At 41.9% G+C, this 23,529-nt stretch overlaps 1 protein-coding gene across 3 annotated transcripts in view; it reads right to left on the bottom strand.

Moving 5' to 3' along the window:
* The window catches only part of TGS1 (trimethylguanosine synthase 1), a 45,641-nt gene that overhangs the window by 21,630 nt on the left and 482 nt on the right, over positions 1 to 23,529 (bottom strand). For all 3 annotated transcript variants that reach the window (XM_039527542.1, XM_039527543.1, XM_039527544.1), the window contains exons 2-8: positions 16,070 to 16,134; positions 14,317 to 14,495; positions 9,017 to 9,878; positions 6,698 to 6,818; positions 5,846 to 5,932; positions 4,804 to 4,978; positions 955 to 1,300 (exon numbers count right to left, since the gene is read on the bottom strand). In XM_039527542.1, coding sequence (XP_039383476.1) covers positions 955 to 1,300; positions 4,804 to 4,978; positions 5,846 to 5,932; positions 6,698 to 6,818; positions 9,017 to 9,878; positions 14,317 to 14,495; positions 16,070 to 16,134 — 1,835 coding nt within the window. The remainder of the gene's footprint in view (positions 1 to 954; positions 1,301 to 4,803; positions 4,979 to 5,845; positions 5,933 to 6,697; positions 6,819 to 9,016; positions 9,879 to 14,316; positions 14,496 to 16,069; positions 16,135 to 23,529) is intronic.

The raw sequence follows: 23,529 nt of genomic DNA, 5'->3' as shown, positions 1-23,529 counted from the left end.
TGAGAGCTCAGAGTGGCATTAAGAACTTGGGGTGAATTTACAGTTGGAGCACCACCGCCTGACAAGCATCTCTGATCTGCACTCCCTTCTGCTCACCAATGTCAAGTCTAGTTATCTTGGCTGCTTGGTTCCTGTACTTATCGCCCCTGACTTAACTGTTAGGCTGACTGGTTAACTGGCATAGGGGTGAATCTCAGCAGATTTACCATTCTTTTCAGCGGATGGCAATATAGTCGACATTGCATAATTAACAACTGTTAACCAAATCAGAGGGCAATTTAATGACCAAGTATAAGGAACTGAATTATACATTGTATTTAAACCAGAAATCAAAACTGATCTACACAGGAGAATTATGTAATACCAATCTTATATTAAAATAAGGAAAACTGCAACCACAGGAATAATGGAATGTATATAGAATCCTCAGTAATCCTATTCCTTTGGAGTACAGTAAGTGTTAAATAATTAAAAAAAGAAAAGGCTCATAAAATACTGGATTTTTTCTAGAAAATAAAGTCATGTTAGTATTGACACATTATATGTTCCTTGCAATAACATATCTGAGACCCCAAACTCTTGACAGTCCAGACATTTCTGTTTTAATTGAATCAATCCCTACTAAGGACTCTCCCTCACTACTGAAACAATGCAGCTGCAATGAGGGAGTTCACTGGAGTAAAGAAGATTGACAATTTGCTGTTCATTACAAGCCACAAAGAATCATTAAAAGCAGTGGCAAGGTCAGAATTTATTCACAAAAATGCCAAAGCCACCTTCACCTGCACTAGCACTGCACAAACCAAATCTCAGTTTGCAAGATTTTGACTGAAAAATTTAAGAATATAGTAAGTTTCATTAAGTAAATATAAAATGACAAATAGATTGGTAACGAAACCTTACAGGATAAAGTTTATAACCAATTTGTCTCCAGTTATTAATAACTGTACATACCTTGACTCACACTTTCTGTTTCTACCTGAAGATAATCTGGAATATCCAGAGCAACTAGCTGTCGTCCAGAATGACAGTCCTGTCTTCCTGAGCTTTGAGAGATAGAGCCACTTGCTGCTGCGTCTTCCTTCTCCTTTTCTTCAAGGTTATTTGTTTCAAGTTCATAACTAACAATGCTGGAAGATAGCGGATCATGCTTTTTCGCACTGAGATTATTACTTTGTGAACTTTCCTGTTCCTCTGAGTCACTGCTTATAGAGGAGTCCTGCACCTTATCCTGAGCAAAGGATTCCTGGGACATAGCTTCCTCCACAGGTTCACTAACCTGTTTTAGGAACTTCTCTACCTGGAATTGTCAAGTATCACAAATAATTAGATTGCACCATCATCACGATGAAAAAAGGCAGTTTAAAACAGTGGTCTCAACCTTTCCAGACTACTGTACCCCTTTCAGAAGTCTGATTTGTCTTGTGTACCCCCAAACTTCACCTCATTTAAAAGCTACTTGCTTACAAAAATCTCACATAAAAATACAAAAGTGTCACACTATTAATGAAAAATTGCTTATTTTTTCTTATTTTTACCATATAATTATAAAATAAATCAACTGGAATATAAATATTGTATTTGCACTTCGGTGCATAGTATACAGAGAAGTATAAACAAGTCATTCATTGTCTGTATGAAATTTTAGTTTGTACTGACTTCGCTAGTGCTTTTTATGTAGCCTGTTGTAAAACTAGGTAAACATCTATATGAGTTGATGTATCCCCTGGAAGACCTCTGCGTACCCCCAAGGGTACGTGTACCCCTGGTTGAGAATCACTGCTTTAAAAGTCTCTTCTGCTGATATAGCAATAGTTCATATTAACGTATTATATACCCTAAAAAACTGTTGAAAATGTTAAGTTTGCACATTTAAAAGTGAATGTGCAAACTGCGTCTTTGGGCCAATGAATCAATATATGATCAGATTAATTCTTCAATATAGAATTATACATAATAATACAAATTTTCCTTTACAACTTTAGATACACATTCTCTGTGTATGCAGGAGACAAAATCCATGCAATTAATTAATATAAGTAGTACAATAATCCAATTTCACACAATTCATTAGAGATGAAAACAAAGAATAATATGAAAAAAAACTTTCTGGCATATGTAGGCCAAATTTACAGCTTTTTAGTTAATTGTCCCATCCTGTGAACTGCATTTAAAGAAGGCTGCAAAGTGCATGTAAATGAGCTCCACGTTAGCAACCTCATCCGCTGAATTGTACCTAAGGAAGGCTGCGTGTAGTAGGAAATTCCATCAAAATAAGTTTATTCTCTCTTTAGAAGACAGAGAGAGAGAAATCTTCAATGTGAAATGCCCTGGAAAAAAACTACCAGAATGCCTTATCTAATGTTAACAATTGGAGCCCTGATCCTTCAAAGATCTCCACATATGGTTAACCTTAACATTACCGCTATTATCTTTGCAAGACTGGGCTTACATCAGCAGGAGACAGCCCCCCTCATGTAAACCGTAGGAAGTACAGTAACTCCTCACTTAGCGTTGTAGTTATGTTCCTGAAAAATGCAACTTTAAGTGAAATGATGTTAAACGAATCCAATTTTCCCTAAAGATTTAATGTAAATGCGGGGGGTTAGGTTCCAAGGAAATTTTTTTGGGGCAGACAAAAGGCATTATATACTGTACTGTACTGCACTGAACTGTGGTGGGGAGGTGCCCCTGGTTTACCCCTGGGGCTCAGGGCTGAGGGTGCAGGGTCTGAGAGGGAGTTAGGGTGTGGGAGGAGGCTCAGGGCTGGGGCAGGCAGGAGGTGCAAAGCACTTACCTGGGGCAGCTCCTGTTTGGTGCAGGGGGTGTGCAGGTGGCTCTGCGCAGCGCAGCACCACCCTCATGGCCGCGATTCTGGGAGCCATGATTCTGGGAGCTGCACCCCCCCCACACAGGCAGGGCCACCCGGAACGCAGGGGCTTCTCTCCGGCCAGCTTTGAAAGTGAAAGTGCCGAAGTGCTGCTTCTCCTTGGCTGCGTGGCTGCCCCTGCTCCTCCTGAGTCCTCTGGCCCGTGCTCACAGGGCTGCATTCCAAAAGGGGCTTAAGAGCTGCAGGCCAGAGCCCCAGGCCCCCTTAGCCAAGGGCCCTAAAGCCCCTGTGTTCTGGGTGGCCCTGCCTGCCCCAGGGGAGGAAGGGGGATGGGTAGCTTCCCTGCTCGCTCCCTCCCTCCCTCCCTCCCAGAAAGTCCTAAGCGCCGCCAAACAGCTGTTTGGAGGCAGGGGAAGCACTGGGAGGGAGAGAGGGGGAGAAGAGGAACTTAACTTTAAACGAGTATGTTCCCTAATGGAGCAGCGACATAACTTTGAAACAACATTAAGCAGGAAGAAGTTAAGTGAAGAGTTACTGTATACCATTATTTTCAAATAGCTACATATTTCGTTCTTAATCCCCCCAAAGTGGAATTTTCCCCAGAATTACACTGGCTTCAGATGCAGGCAGGGTGGGTAATACTCAGTCTTAGATCAGTGAGTTTAGTGACAAGTTTAAGGTTCAACGCACCACTAACCACCAGTGTAGAAAATAAATTTTGCATTAGGAGAGTTGGAAATCCTGTGAGCCCTAGAAGAATGTGAGATGATAAATCTTAAAAAGGAGGCTGTTAACTAGAAAAATCACTTGTATAACAAGTTTCTCTAAATATGTTACTAATTCCTAGGAAAAAACTCAGCAGAGTTAAGGTTGAGATTACATTACAATAAGTACAGGTAAACAAACCCAACAAGACTACTGAAGTTATCAAAATAATATAACAAGGGAGAAAAAGTGATGACTAAAAATCAATGGCTACAATCTACAATAGTGGACAATCTAGCAGCTTCTGTTGAGTCAGGCTGAAACCTAAACCAATGATTTGGGTGATCACAGCAACAATATAGCAAATGTCATGGTGATGGACAGAAGAATGGATAAAGTTTTGGGGGGGGGGTATTTTTATGTGCAATAAAAAAGTTATAGAGGTGTATACAATTCACTATAGCATACAAATATTTTTTCCTCCCTATTAATGCATGTATTTCAAAATGCAAACACATGCATTTAAAAAATGCAGGTAATTCAATGGTCAATAGCAGTGGTGGATAATGCATGCAGCCTATCAGGATAATCTGATTGCAGGCCGTGAGACATTTTGCTGATGCTGACCACCCACAGGCACCGCCCCCCACAGCTCTCTGTTCCCAGACAATGGGAGCTGTGAGAAGTGGCAGCCAGCACGTCCCTGTGGCCCCTTCACCTGCAGGCTTCACGTCCCACAGCTCCCATTGTGCCAGGAACAGAGAACCGCGGCCACTGGGAGCTGGGGGGGGTGGTGCCTGCAGGTGGTCAACATCAGCAAAATATCTCGCAGCCCGCAATCAGATTACCCTGATGGGCTGCATCCGGCCTGCAGGCTGCCCACCACTGGTCTATATATAGAAACATAGATACACATTACTGAACAAATGAGGAATCTAGAGGTAAGGAAAGCTGTTTATATAAGATGGCTGTTAAGATGACATTCTTAAAAAGTGACATTCTTCAAAACAACTCATGAAGAGTTTTTCACTGTTTTGAGATGCTTCCTGACTAGAGTGCTTTTTACTAAGGAAAGATGTGTACGCAATAAAGAGACTCAGGTTGATGCTTAATAATGTGCATTCATTTGATCTTTACTGGCCTAAACCTTCCCGTTTTCACAGTTCAATAATAGTTATCAGAACAAACATGGATACATCTATGGTACTGCGGTTAGGGTGCTCTGCTATACCAGTGCTAATAAATAAACTTATAAGAAATATTTATACCTTACTCAAAGTTTTACTTTTCTGGCAAGATAACATTTCTGACTCTTCAGTGAAGAAGATGTGTTTGTTTTTTCTCTTGACTGGTTTGCGCATGTCCAAGAACTGGGATTTCAGCTTTGCATTTTTCTCCAGATACTGGACCTTTCTGCAGCTAAAGTTTGAAATTCCCCCATATCTGCAATAAAAAAGAATTGATTAAGAACAGAAGTTTAAATATGTGGGATTCAGCTGTTACGAAATGTTAGAGAGAGACTGTCAGGGTTGACAGACCAAACATTATCTTAAAATTACACTTTTCAGCCTAAATACAAATTTAACTATCCATATCTCCCCATAAAATTAAAATATTTGCATATTACACAATGTATGTTAGTGACACCTTATCTTACAGAAGCCCCAGAGCCAAGTAAAATGGACACCATACTGGATGGAGCCAAACTAAAACATCCTCCCCCGCAAGTTTGTAGACCATGCCATGAACCAATGGAAACTGTTTTCATGATGAAATAAAACATTTGCATTAACAGGTCGGTGGCTTTGTCCTAATATAACGAAGCCGCAATAAGTTCCTATCTGGCTCCTAACTAGACACCAAACTTTTAAAAGCTGATTAACAATCAGAACCCTCAGGAGCACAGAATTTAAGAGACTAATTTATAATTTCACAAAACCAAGATATCTATAAAACCACAAGCATTTTAACAAAAAATGATTTATACTTTAGGATGCCATCTAATTTAAACCTTTGTTATTTGTTACCTTCACTTCAAAGCACTTTTATTATTCTCTAATTCATCTTTAACACTTTGCATCCCTCCTTTCCACTCCTATAACACCTAGAGTCAAACCTACAGTATTATTAAGCACAAACACTAATTTTCAAAACAACCTTCAAATAACTTAATAGTCAAAAGGAACAGAGATTGCTGGTACACTTGAAAATAACACTTGAAAAATATGGGGCAGCTAGTGCATAAAAGGAGCTAATTTTGGGGGGAGAGGGAGGGAGACAGGGACACTGAATTTGCTTATAAGTCATTACTTTTGTCCTGTACCATGCTTGAGTCCCAGAAGAGAACAGGTTTCCTCGGGATCTGCAACAGGATTTTCATCTGCATCCAGTTCATGGCTATAAAGAAACCCAGACATCGGTTACTTTCTGTAAAAAGTTACCATTTTTATTACAGTTCCTACTAAGAGAGGAAAATTCCCATTAACACTGGCAGACTCCACAGCCTGTACTCTTATCTTCTGGGTTTCAAAGGCTACATCATGAAGAAACCCAAGTATTAATGAAGTTTTAATATACACATCAGTAAGTATCACAGACAGTGACCTTCCATTTATATCCTCCAAGTCACAAGCTAGACAAGGGCAATCTGTCCATATGAATGGAGATAATAGGCTTTTTCTACCTCAAGGCATAAGCATTTCTTGTTCTTATGCTACTAAAATGACATTAACACATTAGCATCACCACCTAAACTAGTAACTACTTAATACTGTTCCCATTCCTTCTCTCACCATCCCCAAAAATAAAAAAGCAAGTTTTTATGCCAATTACATAAAAAAGTCCATTCTCAACGGAAGGTGCATCCCATCCAATTTAACAATCTGGTGACAAGCGTGTATATACCTCCCACAGAGTTTGAAAGTCAGGGCTCTAAATTCTTTCCTTGGAATAAAGAGAGAGAGACCTCCAACCAACATAGACGCTCCATGCTGTCAGATGGGAAGGTAAGGAGGCAGGAAAGCCAATTATTATTACTTGCATTGCAGGAATAGCCAACAGATCCGATCAGGATCAGAGCTCCATTGTGTTAGAAGCCCTTCTAATATATGGGAATACACAGAAACAGATTTTAGAAATAGAAAAAACCAATGAATTACTTGCCTCCTCTTGACTTTGGCATGTCTATATTCAGGTGGCTCCTCCTCTTCTTCGTCTTCTTTCTTATTATTGTTGTGTGATCCTCTTTTGTCATTTGAATTTGGTCTAGATGGCTCCTGTGAATCTAAAGAGGTATAAAAACTGTTTTTGTTTGTCCAATCATCTCTTCTCCAGTGTACAAAAAACTAAATATTTTGGAGCTTTTTTTTTTTTTTAAGTAGACTTATATGTTATGTTTCCTCTGCTGTTTTAAAGGATCTTTAAATATTTTGCAACATCAGTTTTAGAGACTCAAAGGTTTCCATATATGAAAAGTCTATACAGGACAATCCCCACACGGCTTCCCTGCCCTTTTTAAAAAAATAACCACAAGATATTAAGTTAGGATTTTCATCCCTTCTCTCATCTTAATGGTTGAAAGCAAGTCTGCCAGGATAGTGCAGTGACATTGGCTAACGACCTCACAGCAGCACTCAAACAAAACTCACTGGCAGTCCCAGGATTAGCAATGTAAGGAGAATAGAGGGCATTCAGAAGGAAAGGAGGGAGGCTGCTGAGACTCAGCTCCAAGCTCCTGCCTCTGGTGTTTCTGTGAAGCTGCCAGGAGAAGGGGGAAAATCTGTTCGCTATTTACACTCCTCAGCAGTGGCTACTACAGGTTTCTGCATCAACCTCCTAACACCTCAGCCACTGCTAGTCTTGCATGTTCCACCCCTCCTCCTAACCAGAAGAAACCACAGAGCAGTACAAAAGGGTTATATGTGCTGTCCCTGGGGAGTGCAGGCAGGCAGAAGGCAAGCAGCTCCTGGAAGCATGTCCCCACCTCCAGCTCCGAGGCACAGCCAGTCGGCTCTGTGAGCTGCCCTGTCTGCAGGCACCACCCCTGCATCTCCCATTGGCCGGGATCCGTGTACTACGTAGGAGCCGGGGGGGGGTGGGGGGAGGGTCATGCCAGCTGCTTCCTGGGAGCCACGCAGAGCAGGGTAAGCACCCAACCCCGCTCCCCAGCTGGAACGCCGGAGCAGGGCAAACCCCCAACACTGCTCCCTAGCAGGAGCTAAGGACCAGAATAAATGGTTTGGCGGGCCAGATGTGGCCCACGGGTCAGATGTGGCCCACGGGCCGTACTTTGCCCACCTGGCTTATATAGTACCACCAACTTGATTTGCTCATAGCTAATAGTTTATAGAGCAGTACGAAAATGGATGCCTTGTGATATTACATACATTGAATCAAACAAAAAACAGATTATCAGGTACAGCATTTGGGGGCCAGACATGAGGTGGAGTGAAGAAAGGATCGTATGTTCATAAGGACTTTCCTTCAAAATTGATCTTTCACAGGCCAGATTTATTAAAACATCTATTTCTGTTCTATTTACTCTAACCTACTGAGTGAGATATATACTAGGAGGAAGCCAGTTGGTCTGTCTTTTTACAGTAAATGCTTTGTTAAATGGCATGTTGGGGAAATGGGAGGTGCCATTAAGTCAAAAAATCCAGTTAATTAAGAGGGTGGGAGTTCTCAGATCCAGTACCCCGAAACCCCCCCTACACCCAAACTCCCTCTCAGAGCCCACGCCCCACACTCCCTCCCGAAAGACCAGTTTATAGAGCTTTCTGGTTTGTAAAGTGCCTGATAACACAGCTTTTCCTGTATATGGATAGTACAGTAGCTGCATACCAGAAGGACTTAAAATGAGGAAGCACTAATACTATTATCCCACCACTTCTCTAGTACAGCCAGAGATTTATTAAAAAAGAGATATTCCATTAAAACACTTTTATCCAAAGAACACGTTCAATAATAAGGTCTAAGAGGAGAGAGATGAGGCTTAAGTCAATCAGACAGAAGAAAACAGAATTAAGTTGTTAATCATTCTACAAAATACTCAATTCCCAGGGTTAAACTGAGTAACAGAGACAGGGCTAAGGTCGGTTCTTGTGTTATATCAGGGGTAGGCAATCTATGGCACGCGTGCCGAAGGAGGCACACGAGCTGCTTTTCAGTGGCACTCACATGCCCGGGTCCTGGCCACAGGTCCGGGAGGCTCTGCATTTTAATTTAATTTTAAATGAAGCTTCTGAAACATTTTGAAACTTATATAACTAAACTATTGTTATATGTAAAGTGAATATTACAGACTTATAGAAAGAGACCTTCTAAAAAGATTACATTGTTTTACTGGCACGCGAAACCATAAATTAGAGTGAATAAATGAAAACTCGGCACTCCACTTCTGAAAGGTTGCCGACCCCTGTGTTATATAGATCCATCTGGAGGAATATTACCAGAATCAATATTAGCTAATCCTACACAGACCTGACTGGTTTACGCTTTTCTCTTCAGAAGATGCACTTTTCCTGGTTCCTCCATTGCATGATTCCTTCTGGCTCGAAACACAAGGACACTGCCTTATACTACTAGTTGAACTCAGGTTTTGACGGCCATCATAAATTGTTAGGGCTAATTTGCTCTCCTCCACTGCCTCCAAATCCAGATTTATGTTACTAATCCCAGAGAGGATTTCATTATGGTACTCATCACGTGAACTAGGGTTTTCTTTACAACTGATGCTGGAGGGAGGATAAGAAGAAAGTTGTGAGTCCAGCACTTGATGAGATACAGCATCTGTACTAACACAGTCTACTTCTCCTGGCGGACCTGTTTCGAGTTTAAATGCATTGATTTCTGTGCCATCATCTAGGCTGTCAACAGTCCATCCTTGACTTGCCCAGTACTGAAATTGTTCCCAGTAATACCAGTATAGTTCGCTATAATGTTGCTTCCACTTCTCCTTGGTGTCAGGAGAGTTCCAAGGCTCTGAGTTAGGTGCATTCTCAGACAATTCTACTTCCATGTTCTTCTCCAGCCAAGTTTGCCACAGAAGACCTTCTCCATACTCACTCCAATATTTTTCCCATTTCTCTTTCAGGTCACTGGGTAAAGCATCATTAATAGGGCAATCTCTCTTTTCACAGTTGTCCTCATTCAGAAGCTGGCATGGTTTTTTCTCCTCAGTTTGTTCTGTATGTAAAGCTGGATCATCTGAAAAAGACTGGTTATGGTCTTCACAATCTTCTTCCCAGGTTTCCCGCATGATCTCATTCAAGCGCTTTTGCTGCAACTTTTTCTTCTTTTTCTTCTTCACTATCTTATTTCTCTTTCTGGAATTTTCTGATGTCTAAAAATCAAAGAGAAATAAAATGTGTTTTTAAAAAATGCCCAGAACCAAGTAACTCACAAGAGAGAATTTATTCTTTCCTTGTTCTGTCTTCAGGGACATTCCTGCTTCTGCCCTCCATTCATTACTCAGAAGGCTAATGCAAGTATTTTTTCCACAGATTCCGTGACTTTCCACAACCTCTGTGAAACTGAGCCCCTGCAACAGCCCAGCTACTGTGGCAGTGGGGGACTCTCTGCAGCTCCCAGCTGTCATGGGTGGCGGCCTCCCCCGCAACTCCCACCCCTGCAGGGAGACAGGGGATCCCCCTGTAGCTCCCAGCCCTGCAAGGCAGGGGGATCCCCCCAGAGCACCCCAGCCCTGGCAGGAAGTAGGGTATGCCCTTGAGTACCCCAGCCACCAGAGGGGACCCCCCAGAACTCCCCAGCCCCAGCAGGTGGTGGGGGACCCCCAGAGCTCCCAGTCACCGTAGGCAGTGAGGGGATCCCTGAGCTCCTAGCCCTGTAGGGTAACAGAGGATTCCCTTCACCCCAGCCACTGGACAGGGGAGCTACTGCTCCCCACCCCTGCATGCAGTGGGGCAGAGTGCTGGACCCTCCTCCCTCCCCATTTTGTCATGGATATTATTAGTGAAAATCAGGGACAGATCACAGCTTCCATGTTTATTGCCCGTGACCTGTCCATTACTTTTATTAAAAATATCCGTGACAAAATCATAGCCTTACTCATGAGATCACTGGTAGAAGATACTAAGGAAGCTTTTGGAGAGGAGCAGGGGAAGACATGAACTTCTGCCACAGCAAATAACCCTTCCATTTGCTGCCCAAGATACAAGGCAAACCTGACAAAGCTATCTAATGGTGAAGGAGAAGAGACAGGGAAACAACTAATAGGAGGAAAAAAGTAATAAGATGGTCAACTTGGTGTTAAACTCATCATTGGTATAAACAAATGAAACTCCATTCACTTTGGTGCAGGAATGCTTGTTTAGATAAGCAGCGAATTTGGCTTGTAGTCATTTTTAAAAGCCATCGACAGAGATCAAGAAATTGTTTCACTAGTGCCGGACAGTGGATCTTCGGCTAAATCCATGAAACTATTAATTTGGCAGTAAGATGGAAAGAGAATAATCCTTTTTCACTGACTACAACTTACTAGGGCCAACAGCTACAAAAAAAACCCTTATCCTGCACAGAAGTACGTCCCCAAACTTATTTCTGAATCACAGTCAGCTTCACTCAGCTTTGTAGTGCTGAGGAAAGAAGCTTCAAAGTTCATTTGCATCAATGGCTGAGACTTTCAAAAGAACAAGCAGTGTTCAAGTTGTTAAATTGGAAATCCATTTTCAGTTGCTGTCAAAGTTCAGCTAGAACTGAAATGCTGTGATCCAAGTTTGGCAAAGAAAATCTTACTCATTTTTCCTTAATGCCTGCTGGATAAAAGACATCCAGAGTTACCTAATGGGGTTGTTATCTGTACAAATATCTTTAGAAGTACCTATATTTAAGAACAAAACTTTTCTATTATGAATCTGAAAAAAGTCAAATATGAGAGTTACTTAAACTCAAACCTGCTCTTCAGATTGTGTGTGGCCACTTCAGAGGCAAAAGCTGGACCATCGAGAAGTTAGTTCCAGAGAACGAATACCAGTCTTTCACTGATGTTACTTCCTTCACAGCCCTCATACCATACTTTATTTTAACATACACTTTGTAAAGCACCACCACTCTTACCAATGTTCTATAAATTAAAAGTACTGTGTATTCATTTCCCATTCATATTTTGTGTACCACTGTTTTTAATATTGTGTTTTGATCAATTTATTCACTAACTGGTTCATTCAAAAAGAACAGGAGTACTTGTGGCACCTTAGAGACTAACAAATTTATTTCAGCATAAGCTTTCGTGGGCTACAGCTCACTTCTTCAGATGCACAGAATGGAACACACAGACAGGAGATATTAATACATACAGAGAACATGAAAAGGTGGAAGTATGCATACCAACTGGAAGAGTCCAATCAATTGAGGCCTGGTCTACACTACGCGTTTAAACCGATTTTAGGAGCGTTAAACCGATTTAACGCCGCACCCGTCCACACTAAGAGGCCCTTTATATCGATATAAAGGGCTCTTTAAACCGGTTTCTGTACTCTCCCCAACGAGAGGAGTAGCGCTAATATCGGTATTACCATATCGGATTAGGGTTAGTGTGGCCGCAAATCGACAGTATTGGCCTCCGGGCGCTATCCCACAGTGCACCATTGTGACCGCTCTAGACAGCAATCTGAACTCGGATGCAATGGCCAGGTAGACAGGAAAAGACCCGTGAACTTTTGAATATCATTTCCTGTTTGCCCAGCGTTGAGCTCCGATCAGCACGGGTGGCGATGCAGTCCCAAATCCAAAAATAGCTCCAGCATGGACCGTATGGATGTGATCGCTGTATGGGCAGACAAATCTGTTCTATCAGAGCTCTGTTATAGAAGCCGAAATTCCAAAGCATTTTTAAAAAATCTCCAGACAGAGGCCACAGCAGGGACTCAGCACACTCCTGCGTGACAAGCGTAACGGAAAGCCAAAGAATCAAATGGACGCTCATGGAGGGAGGGAGGGGGGACTGAGAACTCAAGCTATCCCACAGTTCCTGCAGTCTCCGAAAAGCATTTGCATTCTTGGCTGAGCTCCCAATGCCTGTAGGGTCAAACGCATTGTCTGGGGTGGTTCAGGGCATAGCTCGTCAATTTACACCCCACCCCCAGAAGGAAAAGGGAAAAAAATAATCTCTTGACTCTTTTAAATGTCACCCTATGTCTACTGAATGCTGCTGGTAGACGCGATGCTGCGGCAGTGAACTGTAGCATCCTCGCCCCCCCTCCTTGGTGGCTGATGGTACAATATGACTGATATCCAACGTCATCATCAGCCTTGTGGCAGATGGTATAGTACAGAAGGACTGGTATCCGTCCTTATCATCAGCCCATGAGTGCTACTGCTTCCCAGTAGATGGTACAGAACAGCTGGTAACCGTCTTCATCATAGCAACAGGGGGCTGAGCTCCATCAGCCCCCGCCCTTCATGTGTAAAGAAAAGATTCTGTTCTGCCTGGACTATCATAGCAGCGGGATGCTGGGCTCCTCTCCCCCACGCTGCTTAATGTCCTGTCTGGACTATCATAGCAGCTGGAGGCTGCCTTCCCCTCATTTTATCTCACTAACAAGTCACTGTTTCTTATTCCTGCATTCTTTATTACTTCATCACACAAATGGGGGGACACTGCAACGGTAGCCTAGGAAGGCTGCGGGAGGAGGGAAGCAACAGGTGGGGTTGTTGCAGGGGCACCCCCTGTGAATGGCATGCAGCTCATCATTTCTGCAGAATCTGACACGGAGCGGCTGTGCTTTCTGGTTCTCTGATACACTGGTTCTCTAGTACACTTGCCCCATACTCTAGGCAGGACTGATTCTTTTTTTAGATACCATAAAGGAGGGATTGACTCAGGGAGTCATTCCCATTTTTGTCTTTTGTGCCCCCAGCTGACCTCAGCCAGGGGCACTCATGACAGCAGCAGAGAGTACAGTACAGAAGGACTGGTAACCATCATCTCATTGCCAATTTACAATGGCAGCAGATGGTACAGAACAGCTGATAACCATCTCTGCTATCATGCAAAAGCAAATGAATGCTGCTGGTAGCGCTGCTGAATCGCCTCTGTCAGCGGCATCTAGTACGCATACGGTGACAGTGACAAGAGGCAAAACAGGCTCCATGGTTGCCATGCTATGGCGTCTGCCAGGGCAATCCAGGGAAAAAGGGCGCGAAATGATTGTCTGCCGTTGCTTTCCTGGAGGAAGGAGTGACTGACGACATTTACCCAGAACCACCTGCGACAATGATTTTTGCTTCATCAGGCACTGGGATCTCAACCCAGAATTCCAAGGGGCGGGGGAGACTGCGGGAACTATGGGATAGCTACGGAATAGCTACCCACAGTGCAACACTCCAGAAATCGATGCTAGCCTCGGACCGTGGACGCACACCACCGAATTAATGTGCTTAGTGTGGCCGCGTGCACTCGACTTTATACAATCTGTTTTACTAAACCGGTTTATGTAAAATGGGAATAATCTCGTAGTGTAGACGTACCCTGAGATGAACTATCAACAGCAGGAGAAAAAAAACCTTTGAAGTGATAATTGAGATGACCCATAGAAGGTGTTAGGAGAACTTAACATAGGGAAATAGATTCAATTAGTGTAATGACCCAACCATGGTTCATTCAAGAAATTAATCAGCTCCTAGTCCTACAACTTGCTCTGTGGACCAGCTCCTTCACGCATGTGCAGAGAGACGCACATCACACAGCATTCAATTTACTTTCATAGCCCAGAGTCTGGAAATACAAAGACGCATAAAAAGCACAGTAAATTGGGGTTTACCACAAATTCCTTGTGAGCTGATAGTCCTCCAAACTGAAGTGGTAACCCCATACTCCTCATGAGTTCAGCCTCTGAGTCCAGTTCCTCCTCTTCCAGGCCCAAAGAATGATTGTTGTTTGAGTTTTTTGCCACATTGGGATGATGATTCCCCTCCTTCTCTTCCTCTGTTTGCTCTTCTCCTATAAACAAGTTATATTAATTTACAATTTCATAAATTGGTTTCAATCCTACCCAGCCCTGCTCTGTATCTTTCTGATGGAGAATCTGGAGATTTGCACCGCAAGTTTCTTTCCCCAGTTACATTCTATAATAACATTTGAAAGCTGCTTAGTAGGCACAGCTTTCTCCATCTCTTGCTTTAGTTGATCACTGCAGCAAAATCACTTATCTCCAACTCATCTGAAGTGACTAATTTTGTTGATTTTTTTTAAACACAGCAGCCAAGAAACACATACATGAATTCTGAACTTTTGAATGATGTCATTATTTCAATTAATTGTAACAGAATAAGGGCCTCGGTTTTTGCCTCCATGATTTTTGCCCCTGCAATGAACTGCACTCAAAATAAATTCCCAAGAAAAAGCATGAATGGAGTGGGGACATAGAATTGTGGGTGCAATTCACTACAGGCACAATTTTGTGCCTACAAAATGAAGACCCAGTTTGAAAATCAAGTCCCAGCTGTTTAAATATTTATAAAACACATACTGCCTGATAGTATCTGGCCAAAAATCTAAAAGCAAGGGAGAGAGTACAGAAAGTAAATGCTTCACAGGACTTCTTTTGGCATATCATTAAACCATGGAAATGGTCAACAACTTTACGAGTGTACCATAAATGGGGTAACAAAGATCATACAATTTTACAAAACACGGCGTGACAAGAATGTCACTAAATCATCTAAAAAAGGATACAGACAGCTATCAATTTGCTTTTCTCTCAGTCTTTACATTAAAAAAAAATTGACATAATTACAAATTTGTTTAGTGCTACAAAAATCACTGCCAAAGTAGACACTGCATATTAATGAGGCTGGCTAAATGCAGAAATTTGTAATTCTGTAGAGAAAATTGATTCTTAAGCATTTAAAAAAATCATAGTTTCTTAGCTCAGAATATATTTATTATGCAGATAACAAGGATCATCTTCAAGTTCATGTACTAAAATGTGCTCTCTTTCCTTTCACCTCTATGCTTTGGTTGGTGACTGGCCCCCGAATTCATCCATATACCTAAAACAAGTACGATTGCCTCCGTTTCTGACCCCCACCATTCTGACAACTCCAAGTTCTTTCATTGTCAACATGTGTGGAAAGTTTAGGCTCCTCTCTAAGCAGAGCATTTGCTTTACAAAATATTTTCTATCCGGGCCGGGTAGGAGTGACAGGATAGTAAGGAGGAAATCAGATGTCAAGGGAACCATGTTCATGTAGGCATCTTGATGGGGAGTGCTAAGGATGGTAGCCAATCAGAGCAGAGGAAGTTACAGTTGCCAAAACACAATGTACACTTATAATTATGTTATCCTTAAGCAGGTCAGGTCCTCTTAGCAAAAGCATTGAGAAATGGATGAAAAATGAGTGTATGATTATGGGTTAGCAACTATACAGCACTACCGCACCCTGAATAACTAATGTAATCTACATAATTACACATATTACCACAACGCACATATTTACTACATAATTAGTCATTATTTTAGCCACTTGAACTAAAATCAACCCTGGTGTCTTTAATTATCAAGCATACTTTACCTGTACTGTCATAGTCTTCTTTACCATAAAACCCCTTTAGTCCTAATTTGTACAATTTTCGATCCCTATAAAACAAATGAAAAAACCACAAACATTAAAACACATCATCATCATCAAGGGCATAAAAAGAAACAGAAAAACAACACAACAACCATGAAAAGGCAACACCACTGACGAATCACAGAATAAATCAGCAAGAACAAGAAAAAGCTGTAAAGACTGACTGAGAAATAAGGGCCTCCTCCACCTGCTAGACAGAAGGAAAATCTAATGCCCCAATTCTGTAAATAACTGTTCACGGGTGCCCCTTGCAAGATCAATGGTCATTCATGGCAGTATCAGGGCCCAAGTGCTCAGATTTCTTCTGAGAGGGTGCTGAGTGGAATATGCCTTGTCACCCCCAATGCTGCTCCTAGCACAATGCCAAGCTCATTGCTAGCATCATTTTTTACAATGCAAATATTTTTTGCTTACAAATATTTGCACTGTAAAAATGATAAAATAAATAGTATTTTTCAGTTCACTTCATACAAGGACTGTAGTACAATCTATTTGTCCTGAAAGTGAAACTTACAAATGTAGGGTTTTTTGGGTTACATAACTGCATTCAAAAACAAAATAATGTAAAACTTCAGAACCTACAAGTCCACTCAATCCTATTTCTTGTTCAGCCAATCGCTAAGACAAACAAATTTGTTTACATTTACAGGAGATAATGCTTCCCTCTTCTTATTCGCAATGTCACCCAAAAGTGAGGACAGGCATTTGTGTGGCGCTTTTGTAGCCAGCATTGCAAGCTATTTACGTGCCAGATATGCTAAACATTCACATGCCCCTTCATGCTTCAGCCACCATTCCAGAGGACATGCTTCCTTGCTGACGATGCTCATTAAAAAAATAAGCGTTAATTACATTTGTGTGACTGAATGCCTTGAGGGAGTATGTTCCCTGCTCTGTTTCACCCGCATTCTGCCATATACTTCCTGTTACAGCAGTCTCAGATGATGACCCAGCACATGTTGTTCATTTTCAGAACACTTTCACGGCAGATTTCACAAAATGCAAAGAAGGTACCAACGTGAGCTTTCTAAAGATAGCTACAGCATTTGACCCAAGGTTTAAGAATCTGAAGTGCCTTCCAAAATCTGAGAGGGATAAGATGTGGAGCTTGCTTTCAGATGTCTTAAAAGAGCAACACTCCAATGCGGAAACTGGAAAAGCCAAACCATCAAAAAAGAAAATCAACCATCTGCTGGTGGCATCAGATAATGAAAATGAACATGCGTCGGTCTGCACTGCTTTCGACTGTTATCAAGCAGAACCCGTCATCAGCATGGATGCATGTCTTCTGGAATGGTGGTTGAAGCATGAAGGGACATGTGAATCTTTAGCGCATCTGGCACGTAAATACTTTGCGATGCCGACTACAACAGTGGCATGAGAACACCTGTTCTCACTTTCAGGTGACATTGTAAACAAGAAGCGGGTAGCACTACCTCCTGCAAATGTAAACAAGCTTGTGTGTCTGAGCAATTGGCTGAACAAGAAGTAGGACTGAGTGGACATGCAGGTTCTAAAATTTTAGATTGTTTTATTTTTGAATGCAAGTTTTTTTTTATATAATTCTATATTTGTATGTTCAACTTTCATGATAGAGATTGCACTACAGTACTCATATTAGGTGAACTGAAAAATACTCTCTTGTTTTTTACAGTGCAAATATTTGTAATAAAAAATAAATATTAAGTGAGTACTGTACACTTTGTATTCTGTGTTGTAACTGAAATCAGTATATTTGAAAATGTAGAAAACATCCAGAAATATTTAAACAATAATAGAATACCATTTATTTAACAGTGCAATTTTTTTAATCGCTTGGCTGCCCTAGTCTTGATCACTCGCTTTACTACGTTAAGGCCACTGTAGTGAGGAGGTGTGGCCCCTCTCAGAAGTGGACACGGAGGGAGCACAACAAGCCACCTGGTGGGCAGTGCCAGGAGGGCCACATCCTGCATGCCAGAAGCAGGGGGGGACGGGACAGGAAGGGGAAATATAAAAGGCCAGCCCAGGAGCTGTTAAGAGGGAGCTGCTGGAGGAGACAGATGTTTCTTCCCCGCTGCTGGAATGAAGCACCAAGGAGAACCGCTGCTGCCCCAGGGACCCACAACATTCTCAAAGTGGAGGAACTGCTACCACTACCTCTGGCAGTGTATCTCAGGGAGACTGAGGACGACCCTTGAACACAAGTATGCCCGAGGCAGAGAGAAGGAAGCAATGCAGGAGAACCGGGCAAGAGTCTGGTAGAGAGTGAGCCTCAAATCAGGTCAGCATGTTGTGGGCAGATCCCCGCTGACCCAGTGGCAGACTGCTCCGCCACTGTTAGGGCCCTGGATTGGGACGCGGTAGAGTTGGGCAAGCCCATGTCCGCCCCGCCACTGGTGTGGCAATGCTCCCCCTCCTTAGGCCAGGAGGCCTGTGCTCCTCAGCTCACCCCGTACCTGAGCCCCTGTAGGGATATTAAAGAAGGTTTATATTAAACATGGTTTATATGAAAAATGACTTATTGTTAACTGATGCCTTATAACTAAAGGTTTATGTTAAAAGTAAATTTGTGATTCTAACCTGCAAGCCACCAGCTGTGTCTGTGTGAAGCCTGCTCAAAGAAATACTTTGTATAAAACTTGTTAAACATTAATTAACTCTAAGTAAGCCAAAACAGTAGCTGTTATAGTGTATAAATAGAGACCCCCACCCTCCGTAAGTTTTCATCTCACTTTATCTTTGATTGTTAAAAGACAGGGAGTCTCACATAAATTGGTCACACCCCAAAAGGTAAAGAGACAGTGAAATAGATGTGATTAAGATAGAGAATGTATGTGAATGAATGGTTAGGGAGTTACCAGCCTGAAGAATTCAGTGTTGGCTGAAGAAGGTGTCAAGTGGGATCAACCAGATGACCCCCGGAGGGCAAACTGGAATCCACCCACCACACCTCAAAGGAAGGAAAAACAAAACATCTAACAACATGAAGCCAGCCACCTGCTGATTGATTTAGCAACAGCAAAATGAAGCAACTCCTATGAACTAACATAGGGAAAAATCCCTATAAAACTGGACTCTAAAGAATAAGAACTTTGAGTCTATGGTTCTGCTGCCAGCCTCCAGGAGCACCAGATGCATCTGACACAGACTCGGCTCCATCCTCATGACCAAGATACCTGGCCAGTAACTTGGCATGAGCAACATCTAGGCTGGTAACTATAACATCTATACAGAACCTGAATGAATGATTGTGTGAATGAATATATGTGTGTGTGTGTATGTATGTATGTATGTATAAGGAATAAGTAGTAATAGAAACAAGTAGAAAAACATAGTTTTTTGTTTTGTTATGGTATTTACAATAAATGTGGCATCTTTGCCTTATCCCTCTTAATAAGATCCTGCTGGTTTTTATTATATTGGTATAACACCCCCAGGGACTGAGTGTGGCGCTCACCCCTACACTGGGCTGGTACTACAGAGCTGTCTGATTGCCGGTCAGAGCCTTGGGTGGTTGCTGCCCCACCCTGCTTAATGGCTGGGCGAAGAGACTGTTACCACTCTGCCTGGTTACAGGATAGAGCCCAGACTGTTTATGGCCTCGCTCCATTTGAAGGATGGGCCCCTTGAGAACTGCTAATTCCCCCCTTTTTTCCTTTGCTCGGAGAAGGCTCTAATGGACCCAAACTGCGAGGAGGCGTGCCCCCTCCCCCCCCCCCCGCCACGTAGATGCGGAGGGATAGCCATGCCAGCTTACAGCCACTTGATGGGGGAAAAGGTAAACTGGGTGAAAGCTGAGCACCTTGGTTGGCTGGAATTTTCTTGAACAAACAATGTACACATGGATACCTTATATACGACACCATCAATGTTTGTGGCAGTCCAGACAGCACATTAAACAAGTTAAGCGACTCTGGCTCTGCCCCAAAGAGTTTGACTTAAACAAACTAGACAAATATACAAAAGTTAACTTAGAAGGGAGTGGGGGAGGAAGAAGCACATTCATAGACATTAAACCTCCTCTCCCAACACAGAGAAAAGATGCGCAGCCACTGAGCCTCTCCCTTAACTAAAGTATCACAGCTATTAAGCCCCCTCAAACACTTTCCCCACTCACACCAAACAAAACATCCCACATTAAATGCCCATGTAAATAAACCATTTCTCCCCTCAATAAAAATCCCTTTCATAAGCCCTCCCACACAAATCTTGCTGAGAATATAAAATATTTTATGCTAATGAGGAGTGTTGACATCATATCTCTGTAGAGGCCCCTCCCTTCCCAAAAATCCTGCTCTATTCCTCCTCCAACTGCTGCTTATGAGTCCCTTATGTTTGCTACGGGGAGGAGAGGCCATCTGCTCCCCGCCCTCTCCACAGGATCTGAGAATCTGTAAGGGTCCTAGGACGGAGAGGGCAGCATGGCCAAAAACATTTTGATTGGCTGGAATCTTCTGGAACAGCAGGAGTTAGAAATAGATTTCAATCTAAGCGTAGACATTCAGTTCTAAGAGATACTTGATAATCTATTATGCAGAGTCAGGGGAAGCCAAAATAATTTGCATGGACATTTTTTTTTTTAATAGACATGAACATGCAACAACTGCCAAAGTTAAGTGCAACCTCTGGTTTTCTGAGTATGTGACACATGTAGGTAGAATGGAGTAACATTTGTTGAATTCTTGTGGTATATGTCCAGCTGCTGTCAAAGATAGATTACTGCAGTCAAACAACAAAAAAGGGAAAACTGGAGTGCATCAAAATTTGGTTTTCTTGTGTGCATTCTCCTTCTACTTTGTCTTTGGCAGCACCATCATGAAGTCTGGAGTCTTTTGATGAGGACAGTGATATAAGTGACAATGAAAGTGAAGCTAATTTAATTTCTTCATCTTCTAATATGAATTTTGCTACCCCATCTGCTTCAGCATCAAAAACTTCTACTCCTGGAAAGTCTTCCAATGTTCATCAAACTGGTATCAAGAGATTTTTGGGTAGAATGTCCCATGACCAGAAAAATAAATTTCACTGTGTTTGCTAGATGTCTATATGAAATGGCATAAATATAAAAATATGCTAGAATGTTTTCATAAATTGTGTCCAATTTACAAAGTACCTATTAGGAAGCAGAGTGCAGGCAGTCTTCTGAATGTCAAAGAGAATTATGAAGAAGAGAGTTGGTTTTATCGCAAAAGCTCCTCACATGTCTCTAGTATCTGGAGCAATATTTGCAATGAGGACATCATCACCTTCATGATAACTCCACAACAAGTGTTTACTCATTCCAGTGAACAACTGAGAATCACCCCACGCAGCCCAATATATTGCTAACCAGTTAAAAAATATAATCAATGAATTGGATCCATGGAAGGTTATTTTGGTTGTGACCTACAACGGAGTAACATGAAAGCTGCTTGGACTTTTAGTTGATAAATGAGAATACAAACATTCTGTGTTACTGATGTGCTGCCTATACGACGTACCTTTTCATTGGTGAGGTTGAAGAGCTGACAACTTTCTTATCACATCTGTCAGAACTAAAAAGCATTGACAAGCTTTTAAAAAACAAACACGTTTTTCAGCATAATTTAGTACAGTACTCAGTCTCATCCATTCCAAGTAAGTCCTGTGGTACCCTATGGGCATCTTCTATTAAATGTCTCAAAGATTTTCAAATACACAAGAAAGCTCTTCAATCGGCGTAAGCGACGTTGTCCCCGAGTTATCTGCATTGACATTCCTGATGACAATGAATTCTGGATGTGAAATTCAAAATTAATTTTACTGCGTGAACCCTACTTCAGTCCATTCCGAATACGGAAAATAGTTCTACATCAGGGGTCCTCAGACGTTTGTACTGGTGACCCCTTCCACACAGCAAGCCTTTGAGTGTGACCCCCCCATATAATAACCTCACAACCCCCTGCGGGGTCCCGACCCCCAGTTTGAGAACCCCTGTTCTACACTGTCTGATGCCAAGAATGAGTTCCTGAAAGTTAAGAACATATTTGGGAAAACACAGTCCACTTATAAAAGCTGAAGAAAAAAATAATCACAGAAAAATCAAGTGATCATTCCCACCGATAATGCTGCCTAGCTTTTTAACCTATGCTTCTAGGGCCAAGACCTTACTGATGATTAATTTGTTTCAACTGGCGACCTCATACTGGCTATTGCAAATTTTAAAGGATAGTCAAATGAACAAACACCACTAACAAGGTAAGAAAGTATAAAGCAAAAGGTAGACCATTCAGTCATAAAATAACATGGAGTGCAGTCTCAGCAGCAGAATGAAAACAGATTTCTCCTTCACTGTGGTGAGGGTTGTGTACTCCTTGCACTATAGTTACAGTGGCAGATTTTCTTAACATATGTATTATTGCATGTGCAAAACAAAACTGGTCCATTTGAGGAACCATCCATTCAAAAACCAGAAACTGAAGACCTCCTCTTTCTGGGAAGCTGGTGACAACATATCATAATTTAAGACTGGAGAACAAAATGTAGATGAAAAGTTGACTCAATATGTCAGATAAAGAGGAAGGAGATACCGATGAATGCGATGATGAGGACAAAGATATCGACAAAGCCGTTGAAGCTGACAAAGAAAATGAAGATAAAAAAAGAAAGATGCTTGAAGAGTTGACCAGCTGCTTACCTAGCAGGCGTGCATTTAAAAATGACTTTTTTCTTTTATAGTTGCTATGTGTTTGTTTTATTGCTGCTTAAATTTTATTTTTCTTTGAAACTGCTCAGTCTTGAATAATGTTCTCATTTGTATGCCACCTAACATGGCTAAAAAGCCACTAATAATTATTCTTTCATTTGTAAAGACATTATTTTCCTTTTGGAGATTTTTCTGCGTTAAAATAACATAGTTAAATAACTTGCTGTTTGTAATACGGCTGAGCCTACTGGAGACCAAAAAGACTTGGCCCTGGTCTACATTACAGAGTTAGATCAACATAAGGCAGTTTACACTGACCTAACTCTAAGTGTATACACTAAAATGTAGATCCCACTGATATAACTTGCCCACTACACCGACTTATTAACTGAAGCATAGCGCTGAAGTCGATGTAGTTTGGTTGATGCAGTGTCAGTGCAGATACTGCTTTGCTCACATTGACAGTTGCTGCCTTTCAGAAGCCATCCCGCAATGCCCTACATAGACAGTTAAATTGGTAAGCGCTCCTAGTGAGGACATGCACGGCCAACACAAGGACCATGGTGTGGACATGCAAAAACAATTCAATTACTGCGGTGGCTGTATGTCAATGTAACATAGGCCAACTTAATTGCGTAGCCATGATCTTGTTCTTTTTGTTACCATTCTAATATGATAGCAATTTTAAACATTTTATCATTTTTGACACTCTGAAAATATTGGACCAATGTTTGGCCAGTCCCCAGACCAATTA

Source organism: Mauremys reevesii, linkage group 2 (genome assembly GCF_016161935.1).
Source record: "Mauremys reevesii isolate NIE-2019 linkage group 2, ASM1616193v1, whole genome shotgun sequence".
In the NCBI taxonomy this organism is placed as follows: Eukaryota; Metazoa; Chordata; order Testudines; family Geoemydidae; genus Mauremys; species Mauremys reevesii.
Note: the sequence above shows the minus strand (reverse complement) of the source record. Positions and strands in the feature narration are given on the sequence as shown.